Source organism: Tyto alba, unplaced genomic scaffold, assembly GCF_018691265.1.
Source record: "Tyto alba isolate M040663 unplaced genomic scaffold, T.alba_DEE_v4.0 Super-Scaffold_12, whole genome shotgun sequence".
NCBI classification, from domain to species: domain Eukaryota; kingdom Metazoa; phylum Chordata; class Aves; order Strigiformes; family Tytonidae; genus Tyto; species Tyto alba.
This window is the reverse complement of record NW_024881274.1, coordinates 613,618-632,433: the sequence shown is the minus strand read 5'-3', so window position 1 is coordinate 632,433 and position 18,816 is coordinate 613,618. Positions and strand designations below refer to the sequence as shown.

Sequence of the window (18,816 nt, the reverse complement as noted above, 5' to 3'; positions counted from 1 at the left end):
GAAGAAAGACAAAAATTAAGCAAGCAGCTGGGATAGAATTGCAAGAATAGTCACCACCATGGATCTGCGGCATCCTGGGGCAAGGGCTCCAAATCTCTCGGGGTTTTGGTGGTGGGCGGTTGCAGTCCCACATGCACCAGGCTTGTCTGGATGGCCCTTTTTATACCCATTCAAAGCTGTGGTTTCCTTGATGACAGCACATACCTGCAGTCTCCTTGCGCTCCTGCACATGTGCACACACTTCACACCTGTCCCGCTCTCCACACGATGTCTCATGGTTACATTTTGGCAGGCTTCTCTGTGACCTTACAGTCATGCCTGTAAGCCAGCAGTCCTTGAGGTAGGCAACTCAAGGCAAAGAGTCCATAGCTCAACTTCTCACAATCTTTGAGACAAACATTTTATAGTTCAGTATCTCACAAATGCACAGGCAGTGGAACCAGGGACAGGAATCGTGTGAAGAGGATGGGGACGCTGCCCTGTTGTGTAGGGATAGGGTCAGGAAGGTCAAGGCACAGCTGGAACTCAACCTGGCAAGGGAAGTGAAGAATAATAAGGGCTTCTACAGGTATGTCAGCCAGAAAAGTAAGGTCAAAGAAAGTGTACCCTCTTGTTGAACTTGACTGGTAAACTGGTAACAATGGCTGAGAAGACTGAGGTACTCAACAAATTTTTTGCCTCAGTCTTCACTGGCAACCTCTCTTCCCACACCACTCAAGTGAATGGGGGGAGCAGTGTCCCTCCCCCTGTAAGAGAAGTTCAGGTTTAAGACCATCTGAGGAACCTGAGCATATGTAATTCTATGGGACCTGATGAGATGCACTCCAGAGTCCTGAGGGAATTGGCTGATGTAGTTGCCAAGCCACTCTCTGTGACATTGGAAAAGTCATGGCACTCAGGTGAAGTCCCCAGTGACTGAAAACAGGGAAACACTGCACCCATTTTTAAAAAGGGTAGAAAGGAGAACCCTGGGAACTACCAACCTGTCAGCCTCACCTCTGTGCCTGGGAAGATCATAGAACAGACAGTCCTAGAAGCTATGTTCAGGCACATGGAGGACAGGGAGATTATATGAGACAGCCAGCATGGCTTTTCCAAGGGCAAGTCTTTCCTGACCAACCTAGTGGCTTTCTATGATGGAGTGGCTATATCAGTGGACAAGGGAAGATCTACTGATGTCATCTATGTGGACTTCTGTGAGGCCTTTGACAGGGTTCTCCACAACTTCCTTCTCTCTAAATAGGAGACATATGGATTTGATGGGTGGACTATTTGGTGGATAAGGAATTGGCTGGACGGTTGCATCCAGAGGGTAGTGGTCAATGGCTCGATGTCTGGATGGAGATCAGTGACGAATGGTGTCCCTCAGGGGTCCATATTAGGACCAGTACAGTTTAATAACTCCATCAATGACACAGACAGTGGGATCGAGTGCACCCTCAGCAAGTTTATAGATGGCGCCAAGCTGAGTGATGCAGTTGACACACCAGAGGGACAGGATGCCATCCAGAGGGACCTGGACAAGCTTGAGAAGTGGGCCTATGTGAACCTCATGGAGGTTCAACAAGGTCAAGTGCAAGGTCCTTCACCTGAATTGGGGCAACCCCCAGTATCAGTGCAGGCTGGAGGTTGAAGGGATTGAGAGTATCCCTGTAGAGAAGGACTTGGGGGATAAAAAGCTGGACATAAGCCTGCATTGTGTGCTTGCAGCCAGGAAAGCCAACCATATCCTGGGCTGCATCAAGAGCAGCGTGGCCAGTAGGTTGAAGGAGGTGATTCTGCCCCTCTGCCTGGCTCTGGTGAGACCCCATTGGCAGTACTGTGTCCAGCTCTGGAGTTCTCAGCACAGGAAAGACATGGACCTGTTGGAGTGAGCCCAGAGGAGGGCCACAAAAATTATCAGAGGGATGGAACACTTCTCCTATGAGGACAGGCTGAGAGTTGGGATTGTTCAGCCTGGAGAAGAGAAGGCTCCAGGGAAACCTTATTGCAGCCTTCCAGTACTTAAAGGGGGCTTATAAGAAAGATGGGGACAGACTTTTTAGTAGGGCCTTTTGCAATAGGACAAGGGGTAGTGTGTTTAAAGTGAAAGAGGGTAGATTCAGACTAGATATAAGGAAGACATTTTTTACAATGAGGTGGTGAGACACTGGAACAGATGCCACATCTTTGGAAGGTTCAGGATCAATTTGGACCAAGCTCTATGCAACCTGATCTAGTTGAAGATGTCCCTGCTCATAGCAGAAGGGGTTGGACTAGATGATCTTTAAAGGTAACTTCCAACTGAAACTATCTTATGATTCTAGGATTTCTGTACTGTTACCCAAATGAAGTAGGAGACTGGGAAAAGCCAGCGTGGATTTACCAAAGGCCTATCATGTCCGACTAACCTGATCACTTTCTACAAGAAAAAAATAACATTTTTCTACTGACATGAGGACAGAAGCAGTAGATGTTGTTTACCTGGACTTCAGAAAAGTGTTTGACAGTTTCCCATAACCTTCTCCTGGACAAACTGACAAGATTGTGGTGGTCTTTGAGATGGATAGGAAATTGGCTAACAGGCTGCACTCTGCACGTGGTGGTCAAAGGTTTTAGGCTGACAGCCTGTCACAAGTGGAGTTCCCTGGGGATTGATACTGGGTCTCATGCTGTTCCACATCTTCCTAAATGATCTGGGTGGTGGTCTTGAAAGCACCCTCACCATGTTTCCTGATGACACTAAACTGGGTAGTGAGGTGGACACATCAGAAGGGAGAGCCATCCCACAGAGTGCCCTGGACAGGCTGGAAGAGTGGGCTAGCAAGAATAGTATGAAGCTTAACAAAGACAAGTGCAAAGTCCTGCACCTAGGACGAAATAACCAAAGAACCCAGTACATGCCAGCATCTGTGTGGCTGGGGAATAGCCTTACTGAAGGGCACCTGGGGATCCTGGTGGACAAGAAGCTGAAATTGAGTCACCAGTGCACTGCTACAGCAGCAAAGGCAGGTCAAATCCTGGGCTGTATCTGCAGGGGTATTACTAGCAGAGATAGAGGTGCGATCTTCCCACTCTACTCAGTGCTTGTGAGGCTGCACTTGGAGAACTGTGTCTAGTTCTGGTCCCCACAATTCAAGTTAGACATGGACAGATGGGAGAGGGACCAAAGAAAGGCCACGAAGATGATCAAAGGGCTGGAGGACCTGCCCTATTAGGAAAGACTGAAAGAGTTAAATGTTTTCTCCCCAGAGAAGAGAAGGCTTAGGGGGAACTTCATCACAGTATTCCAGTACTTAAAGGGCAGTTATAAAGAGGACAGAGGCTCTCCCTTCACAAGGAGCCACATAAAGAAAACAAGGGACAACAAGTCCAAGTTGCACTGAGAGAGGTTCATCTTGATATAAGAAATAATTTTTTATAGTGAGAACAATCATTCGCTAGAACAAACTTCCCAGGGGTGTGGTAGAGTCCCCATCACTAGACATTTTCAGTGTGCAGATGGACAGGGCATGAGGTAAGCTCTTTCCTATGAAAGATTGGACCAGATGATCTTTCAATGACCCTTCCAACCAGGGCTGTTCTATGATGGTTGTATGGTGAAGTGCAGGTGTGGTGGTGCATTTTCCCCTCAACCTTGCTGAGCTGCTCGGCATTTGGTATGATTACACCTCCCTCTTGGGCCACATACCAACCTAGGTTGGTATAGATCGCAAATGGCAGAGGAGCAGAGCTTTAAGGCAGCCCCTTGACATGCCTGGATCCTGATCTTCCTATCACTTGGGAGCAGCAATAGCAGTCCATCACCTCCTGACAGCCTGGTACAGCTGTCCCTGGGACATGACAAAGGGAGGGAAGTAAGAGAACTACACATCCAGCAAGTTCTGGGCCAGCACAGCTGGTGGAAAACATCGGAATATTTAATCACTTGAGTTGGGCTAGAGTGGAAAAGTACCTGATGAAAGTCAGTTATCTTGGACTGTATAAATAGCAACCCTAAGCGAGACCCTTGAGCTCTCCTGGATCACAGTGAGCCTGTGACCAGCATCTCCCCACTCTGGGACACCTCTCAGGTATTAACTCCTTGAGGTACTGTCTGCTGTCAAAGTCAACAGGAGGCCATGGCAAAGTCAACCCGCCCGAGTCTCTATCGCTCGTTGAGGAATGCCAATGCATTACGAGTACTTACTCTAAACTTGAGAAGAGGGAAATTTTAACTGTAGGCTAGCTTCTCTTTCACCCACCTCTTTACTGTCTATGTGTTTGGGTATAGACAGTTGTTTTTATGGGTGTGGGTAAATGTATATTGCACTGGATACAAATATTTTTGTCTGACTGTGTGTTTGTACATCTTGTGTTTATGAATATACATATATACGTGTGTGTGTATATATATATATATGTACTTAGAATACCTTATAGTAAATTAGTGTGATTCTTGTAATTTTCAAATCTGTAGTTAAGGCACTATTTTAATCATAACATATTTTACTGAATTATTTTGTAAATCCTTAAGTTGGTTAAGTGCTGCTAGTCATTAATAAATCTTGATTTGCTGCTAAATCATTTCTGTGCTAATACGTCCATCTGTGACAGCAGGTTAGTGCACATTGCCTAGGTTCTTCTCCAACATGGCCCACCTTTAACTCTGCAATCTTGTTGCAGAGCTATGGGATCACAGAGACGTGGTGCGGTAGCTTACAGAAGTACTGTAGTGGGCGGAGCCAGGCTGTTTAGGAAAGACAGGCTGGGAAGGCAAGGAAGGAGAATTGCCCTTTCTGTGAGAGAACAGCTGGGATTCATGGAGCTCTGCTTTGGGCTGTACGATGAGCCAGGTGATAGCCTCTGAGTCAGGATTAGAGCAGATCAGCCTGGGTGACAGTGTGGTGGGTGGCTACTACAGATCACTTGATCAGGAAGAAGAAGCAGCCGAGGCCTTCTTCAGACACCTGGAAGAAGCCCCATGTTCACTGGCCCTGGTCCTCATGGTGCATTTGAACCATGACAAAAATATGATGCGCTGGACTTCAAGAGAGCAAAATTTGGGCTCACTGGGAATCTGATTGGAAGAATCCCATGGGCTGTGGTGCTGGACAGAGGGGTCTAGGACTCTGCATCAGAAAGCAAAGCTGCTTTCTGGCCAGTCTGTCTTCCTTTTTCCTGTGGTCAAGTTCTGAGTTGTTTGTTCTTTTTTGTGTGCTCCTCTCCCAGATCTGAGAATGGAGATGGGAGCAAGAGTGTGTTTGTATCTGATGGATCCTGGAGATCACAGGCAGAAGCCCATGAAGTGGTGGAGTAGCTGAAGTGATTGATTGAGCTCTTGTTGCTGGTTCATCCTTGTTTCCCAGGATTTCAGGTGCCCTTTCTTAGGTGTAGACAGAGGCTTCTGGCCCTCTGGTAGGGAAGGTCTCAGAGTCTCTCACACCCACCTGCCACATCTCAGGGACAGCAGCTATGCTTGGGACTGGATCTGGCAGTCTCCTGGCAGAGACTTGCAGCATGTAGTGTTGCAGTATCCTTTCACAGGACTCCAGCACATTGCTTTATCTTTCCAGACGTGAGTCGCCAGCTCTGCAGACCCCTCTGGGAACCAGCTCTCCCTGGAAGTGCTCTCTCCAGAAGCTGCAGACACAGCCGCCTATTTCTGCAGCACCAGAGAGCTGGAAAAGGGCACAGTGCTTGACACACCGGCAGGGCCAGGGCAGACCTGGAAGCAAGGAAGCTAAATCCAGCCAGCTCTGCTTGCCAATAAAAGCCATAGACATAGCCTCTTGTAAATGTATGATGAAATCAGGTGGATATGCTGGGAGCTAGGCTTAGAGTGAGCTGTTCCCAAAAAAGGAAATTGTGTTAAAATACAAATGGAGATTTTTGGGGGGTCAAGAATAATTATGCCAGAAGGGCCAGGATAGTTTATTCTGGAAAGAAGCAGGGTAGACCTTTCAACAGGGGCTGAAGGAATTCAAGCAACTATGCATGTGTAAGGCACGCCTGCCAGTTGCCCTCCAAAACATACCTTAATTGGCCTAGGACACTCTTCTAGGGGAAGGGGGAGCTCTCTCCTCATTTCCTCTGAAGCAGAACTCAAGGAGAATTCTTCAATATCACATAGTGGAACACAGATAGCCTAAACATTCTCTCTAACATGCATCACTGACAGTATTGGAGCGCCTCCTGCTATCTTTTGGAGTGGATGCACCAGGACAGAGAGAAAAAACAAAGGCAGAACTTAACTTTTAAACCAAACAAATCCAAGCGTGTGGCTTGTGGGAGGCTGTGAAGACAGGTGTGTTTCTGTGGCTAGAAGCTTCTTCTGTGGAAGAAGGCTGTTTAACTGCATTTGCAATCTCAGTGACAAGCAGTGTGCAGTCTCCCTGCTCTGGGAAGATTTGCAGCAAGCGAAGGGTGTGGGAGAGGCACTTGTATGTACCCAGGCCTGTTGCATGAGGTCTTTAGAGCTTGTGTTCTTTGTCCTGCTAGTCTGTTCAAGAGACTGAAAGTATCACATCAGCCAAATTGACAACTTTCCTGGAGGAGTAAGGCAATAAGGAGAAAACAATTTGACACAAAACAGGGAACAGCACATGAGCATGCCCATGATAATGATGGAATATATAGCAGCATTGGTATTAAAAACAGTGATTAAAAATGAGAAATACACGTTGGTAACAACAATAATGCAAATAAACCTGTTGAGTAAAACAGCATGGAACCACACAGATTTGTGAATAAGATGAAATAATGCTATTTCCTTTTGTGTCTTAGAGCTGGATTTGAGGATTCAGAAAATGCTCCACAATTCCAGGTAATCATTAATCAAAATAATTAAAATAAGATAAAAATCTAATTAAAAGCCAACTTTAGTCAACCATAACTAAATATTCCTCACCTTTGAACTCATCTAAAGATACATATGAATAAATCAACAGTCCAAAGCTTAGCCAACTCAGTGGTCAAATAATCTAGTTGATGAGATCAAAGAAACTGAGAAAAAAATGATGCACATATTCAGGAAAAAACTCCATAAAAATAGCACTCAAACAAGAAATATTAAAAATCAAACACATGAGTAAATAATCAACTTTAGCATATCATGGGAAACACAGTCATTAAACCACCATCATATAAACCAAAGTAACGTTTGAACAAATTATAAAAATGATTTTTTTTTTTTATTTGACGTGAAAATAGGCTTTGAGAACATAAATACTTGAAGGTCAAGAAAGAGTTAGGAAATATAGAATGAAACTAAACCAAAAATTAATAAGACTGGGACGTCTCGTCCTCAGATATCCTTTAAAATATTTCACCCTAACTTTTCTGATATTTGTTAAAAGGCAAATCAGTAATTGGATCCTTTAGGTGGGAACAGCTCTAACAACTGAAAAGAAACAATGTTCCTTTTTGACACATATGGGCAATATTTTAGTGAGAGATTAATACTACCCCATCTATGTGCCAAAAAAACCCCAATGTTGTTAAAGTTATTTTTAGTGTATAGCAACCTCTCTGGAACAGTATTAGATTGTTCAGAAGTAGAAGAGTGTAGAGGAAAAGGAAAGTAAACCCCAGCTCTTCAAAGGACATAAAAGAAGAGACATCACCTGGAACTGAAAAACACAAATGTTTATGTAGAACTGTCTACCACTGTGTGAACTACGTACCACAGTGATTGAAAAGACTAAACCACTGCACACAAATTGTCTCACTCACTGACTTCTCTTGAAGGTAGAAACATAGTGCCCTATTTCATCTGTTTTTCCTCAGACAACTGTATGCACATACATAAATTTTATTCCCAGAATGACACAGGCAGCAGAAAGACCTTTCTGTGGAAGACCAGTTTCCTCAACATTCATCATCAGATCTTGGATCTTGCCAGCATGTCATTTTAGACATCTGATTGTCAGCTCAAGTCGAGCAAGTGGGGATTAACCTACTCTATTTAGATGTTTCCATTTAAGCATAACATTATGTTCTTGTTGTCTCAGAGGACAGAGGAGGTAAGATTTGTTCACACATTTTTGGTAAGAACAAAGATCCTTTTAACTTCATATCCAACAGTGGCCAAAAGCAAATGCATAAAGTACAAGAACAGGAGACTAGAAAAGATACTTCTCACTAGTAACTACCAGGTACTAGATATCAGGACTTTGAATCACTATATGGTTCCTTTGTATTTACCATTTGTGAGTTTATTCAGGAGCCCCTTGTTATTCATTCTGGCTTTCTACCACCTTTGCTTGACTTTCTGCTTGTCAGGATGACCCATTCTTGAGCTTGAAGGAGCTAATCTCTGAAAATCAAGCAGCTCTCCTAGATCCCTCCTCTGTCCAGGACCATAACCCATGGGATTCTTCCAAGCAGATCCCCAAAGAGCCCCAATTCTGCTCTCCTCAAGTCCAGGGTTGTGGTCCTGCTTTTTGCACTGCTGTCTCCTCTCTGGATCCTGAGCTCAAACACTACATGGTGACTGCAACCAAGGCTGCCCCTGAACTTCACATCCACCACCAATTCTTCCTCATTTGCAAGCAGGAGGTCCAGCTCATCAGTCGCTTGTGTCAGGAAGTTTACATCAGTACACTCCAGGGAACCGCTTGATTGCTTGTGCCCTGCTATGCCCTGCCAACAGACATTTGTCACGGTTCAAATGCACCATGAGGACCAGGGCCAGTGAACATGGGGCTTCTTCCAGGTGTCTGAAGAAGGCCTCGGCTGCTTCTTCTTCCTGATCAAGTGATCTGTAGTAGCCACCCACCACACTGTCACCCAGGCTGATCTGCTCTAATCCTGACTCAGAGGCTATCACCTGGCTCATCGTACAGCCCAAAGCAGAGCTCCATGAATCCCAGCTGTTCTCTCACAGAAAGGGCAATTCTCCTTCCTTGCCTTCCCAGCCTGTCTTTCCTAAACAGCCTGGCTCCGCCCACTACAGTACTTCTGTAAGCTACCGCACCACGTCTCTGTGATCCCATAGCTCTGCAACAAGATTGCAGAGTTAAAGGTGGGCCATGTTGGAGAAGAACCTAGGCAATGTGCACTAACCTGCCTTTTACCATGCATTTCAGGTCTTGTGTTATGTGAGCTATCCCACCACATCTCTATGTTGTCAATGAGATCATAGCCCTGCAACTACTAGTGGAGCTCTAATTTCTTTTGTTTGCTCCTCATACTGCATGTGTTTGTACACTGGCACTTTAAAGAAGCATTTAGCCATGCTAATTTCCCAGAAACTGTCTGAGGGGTTTCTTTTTCCCCACAGATACTACCTTATTTATGTACACACAGTTGAAGTGCACCCTTTTCAGACTTTTTTTTTTTTTTGTTATTATGAAGTCTGTCCTGTTCACATCACTCCTCATGTTTTGCACAACCCCTTCCCACCACTTTCTCACTTGATTATTGATCACCCTCTTCCTCCCCTGTTGATCCTAGTTTAAAGCTCTTCTTACCAGGGTGGCCAGCCTGTTTGCAAAAATGTTTTTGTCTCATTTACTCAGGTGGATCCCAGCTCTCCTCAAAAGTCCTCAACCCTCAAAAAAGGTCCCATGGTCATAGAAACCAAGTCTATTTTGTCAATGACAGCTGTGCAACCAACTGTTGAGCAGCAGGATCCATCCATCTCACCACCCTCCCCCTCACCAGCAGAGTCAAAGACAAACCCACCTGGGCCCACATGCCTTTGACCATTACCCACAGAGCCTGCTTGCTACTTTCCAGGATTGCCCTGGCAGTATCTTTAATACCCACATGGGAGAGCAGCAAGAGGTAATAGTCTGTGGGTGTAATAAGTTCTGTAAGTCTTTTAACAATGTCACCAATCCAAGTCCATGGCAAGGAGTAAAGCTCCTTAGATGACAGCTCTAGCTGTCAGAGAGGGCTTCTGTTCCTTGCAACAGGGAGTCTTCCATTACTAACACTCATCACTTTTTCTGGTGTTTCTATGTGGCTCATGGCCAATGGGCTCAGACACCTTGTCTGACAAGCTCCCAACTCCTCATTTTCTATGACAGCACTGAATCTATTCCCTAGTTGCAAATCCCCAGGTAAAGCAAGAGCCTTCCTCTTGGTTCCAGCAGTCACAAGCTTCCAGCCTTTGTCACGATGGGAACCTTCATTTCCCATCCTTATGGGCACAGACTCAACCTGCCTCTCCTTTGTTAGAAAAGGGAGAAGTGGGCTATTGAAGCTGCAGAGTCTCAGAAACTGAGTCCTTCTCTTGCTGTCAAGATCCAGATAGTGTTAATGATGCAGAAATTGATCATCATGAAGGATTTGGTCAATCTGCAACAACTCCTTTACTCTTTAATAGCCAATTTCAAGGGTACAGCGTCTCTACCTAACAGAGAACGATCATTTTGCCTACTTTCTTATCTTATTTAAAACAGCATAAAGACTTTCTAAGGCACCAAATGACCTCTAGACATCAACAAGAGCCCAGATGAGACACATTTCTCATGATCCTAAGCAATGAAACCAAATTCAAGGTGAAAAAATAGGCAGCTTCCTGAGCCCAGAAGAATTTTCATAAATGCTTTGATATAGCACTAAAAGTACTGATTTTTTTTTTTTTTCCTACTTTCTATCCAGATTGACTCTATAAGATTTTTCGGAGTTTTCCTGTAATCCCCAAGTTTTCACCTATAGTTCAACATTTTTGTTATTATTTTAGACCGTTATTTGAAAGCCATATCATGTTTCTTCATGTGGTATGTTGGGTCAGAAACCACTTGAGAAGTCATGTGACTGCCTGTATAATCCAAAATTCTGTGTAGTGAAAAAGAAGGAAGAGATAGTTTTTGTAATGAAATATATCACTGTGTTTGGGGGTTGGAGTATCACAGTGGTATAAACAACATAGGGCTCTGTACAAAAACCCCAAGAAACAAAAATGAAAATATATTTGGGGGAAGAAAGGAGAGAGATGACTGGAATAATTAAGGAAACAAATACAACATTCTTTTTGCATTTCTATTTATTCTGGAAATATAGAGCTCAGGATTTCTGAAAGATGGAAGAAAGGGACAACTTGGAAATTCTGTACTCGATCAAGATATTTAAAATCATTAAACTATTCAATTACTGGTTTTCCCTTTCCAGTTTTAGGAGAAAATGTAGCTCTGGATAACATCATGGAGTTGCACACATGGATGATTTAGGACAAATATCTGGATTTTCATCTCCTCTTTTTACAATACTTTTGAATACTGTGAGAAAGGCGTTATTGGAACAAGTGTTATCACTGTGGGGACAGATAAGCTTATATTTGGAAGTGGGACCACACTCACAGTTGAACCAAGTAAGTACTATTATTTTATTTCTAAAAATTATGTTAAAATTAAGGTGGGGGAGGACAAAGGAATCTAATGATTTATGTTCACTGTAAGAATATTCTGCTGCAATAATCCCTAGAGTGCACTCTCTCTGGCCAGGCTTTCAAGCTGAAGCCTCATTTTCTATTTGCTTAGGAAAGCTTCACAAGAACAACTGGGCTACCTCTGTAGATCACCATTACTCCATGATCCCCAAACACCTGCTGTGCACTACTTGGGTTTAACATGTTATAATTTATATCCAGTCTGGATAGCACTCTGGCCCAAATTTACTAGGAAGTGTCCTATCCTCCAGTTGATTTTCACTGCCTCATTTTGAGTAGGACATAGCTGACAGTGAAGGGAAGTTTTGAGACAAATCTTTAGCTCACTGGTATGAGGAGTTAGTTTTTGACACAGGTACTACACTCGTAGTGTCACCAGGTAGGTAATTCCACTGGCATGGAGACAGAGGAGAAGGGAGCTTAAATATCATTGGGTTTAAGTTTTCACAACTGCCTGATATCCAAGACCACGTAGAATGAATGGAGATTGGCTACCAAGTTGCCTAGGCTTTGAAGACATGAATGTGGTGAATAGGGATTATAGCAAGCCTTAGTTCTCTTAGTTATCTTTATTTGGAATTTCATGATGTACAAAAAAGGTGGATGTCATCCCAAGCTTTTCTGTGGGAGTGTGAATGATGGGGCAGCAGGGGAGCTTGTTAGGTTGATCTTTGTTATCCTAAATATCCAAGTGCATACCTTAAGAATTGTTACAATACTTTCAGAGGTCTGCATGACTTTAAAGTGCTGCAGAAGTGATCTGTGTAGTTTTATACACCTAACATCCTGCTGTCATTACAGAAGGGCATGGGACTCCCTGAGGTGCTGCCTAATATCTCTCCAGGTTTGTAGGATATCTTGCATTGGAATAACTGTCTATTTTAGAACAATTTAAGTCCACTTCTAATTCCAAATGGACAAAGGAATACAGAGTTATCATTCTAAAGAAAGAGCTGTTCTTTCCAACTAGTGAATCCTCAGTTGTAAATTCAGGATGAAAAGAAACTGCCAGATTCCACTGTTTTAACATTACCCTACATTGATTTGAAGATTATATTTGTCAAAAAAAAAAAAAAAAAAAAAAAAAAAGAGGACATTAAGTATCCCATAGAGAATAGTAGAATTTGGCAAGGAAAAACAACCAACAAAACATAGTCTGAGAGTTGGCAGGTGGAAGACTAAGCAATGGCATTGCCATTTCAGACATTTACAGAAATGCTGATACATTGCTCTTGTTTCTCACATAAAAAGTATTATATATCTTTTTTAAAAAGTTTAGTATGTTGGTTCTTCTTCTGACAAGAAAAGATTCTCATCAGCTCATTGACTTCAACAAGTATTCTTGGCTTAAGGAAACTTTTACAGTACATTATTCAAATTTCTAAAACATCTTCACTGAGTTTCCCACAACTTGAGTTAGAGAACAGTCCATTTCATAAAAGAAAGATGTTAGCATTGTCTTCCCCTCTACCCTGAAATGCTTTAAATCATTCTTTCTCTGTTTTTTCCTGCTGTTGTGGTTTGAGCCTTTTTTGATTTATGCTATTTCTCCTCTCTGATATCCTGATGCAAAATTACATGAAACTTCAGTTGAATTAAGTTTCCATGCTGTTTCAGTGCTTTCTCTTTTTCTAGCTAAGGATAGGATGACATTTTCAAAGCTGCACAAAGACTTTAGGATAATGTTTTACAGTAAAAGATAGTAGGTGTTAAACATATAAGTCACTCAGTATCTCTTGGAATACTTAATAAATTGAAGACAAAATTTCCAGAATTTGAGCAACCTGACCCTTTTGTTATTAAATTTTGATTTCTTTGGGAGATACTAATATACATTTTAAGATGCTTTATTACCTGAATCTTCTGAGAATCCCCAAAACCAAAATGACATAGAAAACACACATTTGTAGTCACTATTCAAGGCATATTCTCTTGAGGGATCAATTAAGGACAGATAATGGTTTTGTTTTGTTTATTCTAGATAAAACTTTCATTAAGAATACTAAGGCCCATAACATTATGAAATATATAGCTCTTCCCATGACCTTCTAAGATTAAAGGGAAAAAGAAGTACAACATTTTGTGCTAATAAAATGTCACTGCCGGAATGTAATACACAAATCCCTCCCAGAAAAAAAGCAGTGGTAGGAATTAATGGCTGTATTTTCAGGTAATGCAAAATAGTGGGGTTCAGTTGAGGTTCTGCGATCTGATAAAGGAATAATGCTGTTTTATTAACTGCAACTGCACTGTGTATGTTTATTCTTGCTGAATATCTTACCCAGTGAGTTATGCCAGAGAATCAGCTTGCTAGTATACTGGCTGTTTGGAAATACTGGAGATCAGAAAACATGAAAAGCCTTTAAAGATCTCTCAGATAACTAAGAATGCACATGACTAACAGGCTCTGGCAAAACCATGTTACAGCACCTGGAAAGGAAATGTATGTAAGAGGAATAGTAAAATGAGCCTTTTTTGATTTATGCTTTTTAATTGTGTGTTACTGCTGCTCTTGTCTTTGGCAAGGGTACTCAACTGACCGTGGAGCCAAGTAGGTATTCTTTATGCACTAACTTTTTCTGAATTGTTATTATTTGGATTTTCACTTTTTTTCCTTTTCTTCCTTCTAAAATTCAGGCAACCACTCCCCCATGCTTTAAAGTCCCTAATTAGACTTCAGACTTTCTATGTATAGCATTTTAGGTGCAATTAGACAATTTAAATATAAAAAAACCCATGCTGATCCCAATTCTCAGGAGTTGCCAAAGAATTTGGACTTCACAAGGGCAAGTCCAGTCTGCTACCATGCTGAATTTCTTTGGGACCTAACAACTATCCACTTACTCAGGCATCTGAATAAGTTTTTCAATGTAATTGTTAAGTTAAAGTCATGTTTGGAAATAAACTTTCTGTGGAGGTTGACATTTAAGTTCCTAAGACTTTCTATTCTGTCAGAGTTAGAAAGACAGCACTGGGAGGAGAGAAGGATAATGTACAAAAGCAATAAATGGAATCTTATTCAGCTGTGCTAGTTTAATCTTACTAAATTGTTCAGAGTTTGGGTTAAACCGAATAGGTCAAATTAAGTCAATGAATGTTTGATTCCTGTTTTATATAAATTTGCTGTAGGTGTTGACAAGCATGGAGTTGTGCCTGTTTTGTTAGTAGAGCCAACCCATAAAGTTATAGCAGAGTACCACTTGGCTGTCACCTCAGTTCCTCAGTTTTGGGGTATGGGTCATGGGGAAGGAGAGTAAAATCAGAGCACCTTGATCAAACCTTGAGAAAATTCCCCATGGTGAACAAAATGTTAGACCTGAAGGATCTGTTGACCAGACTGCAAGACAGTTACCATGCAAAATTCAAAACCTAATGCACGTCTCCTTAAGAAAGAGACCCATCAGGATGCTCCTGTCAAACTGGACATGTAAATATTTTTTGATATATCTGATAGCCTTTCATAATCTGAGCCTTTTTTGGCAAGGAAGCATGCTAAATGTTTCCCTTCAGTTTCATGTTTTTATTATAATTCATGTTGTTAATATTGTCCTGACATTGGTTTGTGAAATCACCCTAGTTTCTCCACCTATGACCTGAAGGCAAATATATTTTATTTTTTAAAAAATCATGATATCATAATGATTTGTTAAATACTAAATTATTTTGAGACTAACTGCTTCCTTAAAAGTTTAGGTTCCCTTCAAGTTTAAGCAATCTGATTTCATTACTTGTATGTCTTACAAGAAATTCCCAGAGAAGGCTGTTGCTATGTATTTAAAATTCAGGCTTTTGCAGTTGTAAAGCCTTTGTCATTCATGTATGTTGTTTGGAATTGAGAATTCAACTCTAAAATTCTTTCAAAATTAAAAAAAAAAAAAAATCTAAAATTTCCAGAGTAACTTTCCTGAAAGATGCATGAGAGAGTAAGGATCCAAAAACCTGTGAAAACTTGTCAGCATCTTTTAGGTTCTTTCAGAACTCCTGTTCTAGGGCACACTTTTCATGCCTTTATGTTTGTTGGTATCTGAATGCTAAAGGACTACCACTGAAGTTTATTACACTAGTCTAAGGAAGATTGTAAGAAGATTTGTCCATTGACATCAAGTTCATAGGCTTCAGGGTGTTCTTCCCTTCAAATCAATTTTTTACACAAGTTCTGCATTATACTTCTAAGTACCTCTGGAGCTGTGGGACTAACAATATGGCACAGCACAGGGATAAGAAAGGTCACAGGTTTTGGAACAGGCACAAAAATTTTTGTTGAACCAAGTACCTATCCTATTCTCCTTTCATTGTCTCCAGACTGAGTTGGAGTGACTTACATCATGTGCAATATCTAGTGGGGAAAACCTCCCCCACAACTGAAAGTTCTTGACCTTATCAGAAACTCCTGGAGAAGTGGAGATATGCAATTCACAGACTTCTGATTGCTTCTCTCTTTCCCATCTTAGAGAAAAAAGTCCTTCTTGTATTTGTTATTGAAAGGATCAACCTCGTCCCCCGCTCCAGCAGCAATTTTTCATTTCTGCAAGTAATATAATTTATTGGAGCAACCTTGCACAACAGTGAAGCAACAAATTGACTTCTCTTTGCCCTACCACTCTTGCTATGGTTAGACCTTTTAGCCACATCAGAAGATTTGGGGGAGGAGAGGGAGAGTAAAGGAAAAACAATTATTGCCTTATGTCTCATGAATATGCAGCACAGTCCTTGATAGAGGTGTTAATTTTAGCAATTAAATTGTTGAGAAAGCATAATAATTTGACTCTTGTAGTGGCATGCATAAAAAATGTCTTGTCATTTACAGGGCCCTTATTAAAAAAAAAAGGAATTCACATACAGACATGAGCTTTGGCAAAGAATACTGTGGAATTAAAGCTCCTATAATAAACCTACTCTCATACACCCTTTTTGTCTTTGATCTGATCTTTTGGAAGCAGCAGCAAGAATAACGGCAAAAAAAGACAGTTAGTCATTGATAATGTTAGGTAATCAGTCACCCCTGGTGTATACATGAACTTTAGGTGACTTAGCACTCAGGCAAGCTTGCAATAAAATCAAATTATGCCCAAACAATGATTTTTAATTTTTTTTTTTTTTTTCAGTCAGACAAAACAGATCTGTCCCAGAAGTCATTGTGATGAAATCAAAGAAACCGGAATATGGTAACACTGAGAAAGCAGCTTGTTTGGCAAGGAATGTCTATACAAAGAACATCAGGTTGGAGATGACCTCTAATGACACCACATATGATCCGAGTACACCCATTTTGACATCAAAGGGATTGTATGATACTATTAAGGTGGTCAATGTGACAAAAGGCACAGAGGTGACTTGCACAGCCAGATTCAACGGCAACACTACTACAGCCAACACAACATTTCCAGGTACAATTTTATGGTATAGCTGCAAGTTATTTCTGGAGGCAATTGTCTTCTACTGCTTGCTATTTCTCTTGCTAGTAAGCATTGCCCTGGGTAACCAGCAGAAATGGGAAAGACATCTGGCATGTAAGCAGGTAGAGCTGAAAGATATTTAAAAGCATCTAAAATATATAGTCTTAACTTTTTAACAACTTGGAGTTACTTTTTTGTTGGGGAGGGGGGAAAGGCACAATATTTTTTTTAAATGTACATTTACTTATGACTAAATACTTCACCACATAGCAGCAAACCTCCTAGATCACAGCGTCAAATAGCCTTTCTAAAACAACAAAAGTTAAAGTGGTGGTGTGTTCTTTTTTTTCTTTAACAACTTTTTATATTTAGAGGAGATTGGTTTTGTCATCATGAAGCTGGTTCAAATAGTAAAAACAAAACAACTCAGGAATTCTTTTGTTTCCTACAATTCAACAGAGATTTTTTTTCCTCAGATTAATGTTAGAAACAGTGCCCAGTCATCTGAGCCTCAGACTATACTGCTCACATGTTCCTACGGGAAGGGTCATATGAACATTTTGTTTAATCCTGTTTAAAATATGGGTATAGTTTATAACACCTTTTCTTTATCATGCTACAGAAGAGGAGTCTGAAGAACCAATAAAAGCAAAGGTTTGCAACACCACAGACATCTCTGCACAAGGTTAGTTACCTACATATATTGTGAATTTACAATATTATGTTGGGGATAAATGCATGGAATTGTATTTTCTCAGGGGTAGAGGAACCAGAATACCACAGAGTCATCAAACACAACCTACTTTTTCAAGGTAGCTAGTTTAGTAACAGAAAAGCAACAAGAAGCAAAATCCAATCTAAACAGACATTCTGCTCCTGTTGTTGCCATGTTTTGCTGTCATCTTTTCCTTTGCTGCTGTTTCTTTTCCTGAAAATATTTGTGGGTTTTTCTTCTGTCAATATCACAATATCCAAATCTAAACCATGATCTCTGTCATCGTTTCTCTGTCACTAAGCAGATACCAAAGTGGAGAAAGCAAACATGCTGTCTATGACTGTGTTGGGTTTGAGAGTCTTGCTGGCAAAAAGTATCGCCTTCAATACACTCATGAGTATCAAGTTGTTTCTTTTCTGAGGTAAGGAAGCACATAGCTTGATCTGTAGAAATACTGGAAGCACATGACAGGAATGACCTATCTTTTTGTCCTTCTAAACCCCACAAACAATGACACCCATTCATCTGCTGCTGTTTCCTTTAAATAACTCCTGTAGGTTTCTGGAGTGAAAAGAACAATGACAACAACAAAAATAAAATGTATAAAACAACCAAAAAAATCAACTACAAAACCTCTGACCCTCCCTTCCAGACCTCAAAGAAAACATCCCCTTTCTGTATCCAAAGCTCAGTTCCTGGTGGCTGGTCCCCAAATTTTCTTTGCAACAAACTTTCTCTGCCAGAGCAACTCAGGTATTACCAGAGTGCTGAAGAGATATCTCATTGTCTATTTCAAGTGCCAGAGGACAAAGCCTGGAGAAAAAATCAAGGCAAATAAAGAGTCAAAAGCAAGGTTCCCAAAACACAAATATAAAAAGTAGTGGGAGAAAAGCTGGGGTGGTGGTGGTAGAGGACTTTTAGATTAAGGTATCCAAAGAAGCACAAACAATAGACCAGCTTAAGTTTTGTGAGACTAGCTGCCTTGATCTGACAGCTATCAAACGTGGCATGTTGGCCCAATTGCATTAAATGTAGTTTAAAACACACTTTTGCTCTTCCAGACAGCGGGGAAGCAAGGCAACAGCAATCTGAAGAACAGCAAAGAGAGCAACAGGTTGAACAGCCAATGTCAAATCTGCTGACAATAACCATCCAGAACACAACACAGCACCTTTCCCATAAGACATTTTATACTGTTGAATACTGCCTAACTAGTTTATTTAGTTTAAAGTTGTAACTGCTTTTGCTATTTCTTTTTCTCTGTGAACTGAGAGTGTATTTTCCCTCATCCCTCTGCTACATAGAAATTGATCTCACTCCTCTAGCCTTTGCATAAAAGGATTCAACCT

General features: G+C 41.3%; 1 protein-coding gene and 1 long non-coding RNA gene across 2 annotated transcripts in view; both read left to right on the top strand.

Annotated features, from left to right (window-relative positions):
• Nucleotides 1-18,816, top strand: part of LOC104364755 (T cell receptor alpha chain MC.7.G5-like) — a 117,933-nt gene that overhangs the window by 19,112 nt on the left and 80,005 nt on the right. Inside the window, exon 3 of the mRNA XM_042787181.1 lies at nt 5,965-5,981. Coding sequence (XP_042643115.1) covers nt 5,965-5,981 — 17 coding nt within the window. The remainder of the gene's footprint in view (nt 1-5,964; nt 5,982-18,816) is intronic.
• On the top strand, nt 16,717-17,863 carry LOC104358736. Its single transcript, XR_006164814.1, has 3 exons — nt 16,717-16,743; nt 17,375-17,437; nt 17,772-17,863. It is a non-coding gene; the product is annotated as an uncharacterized LOC104358736 (long non-coding RNA).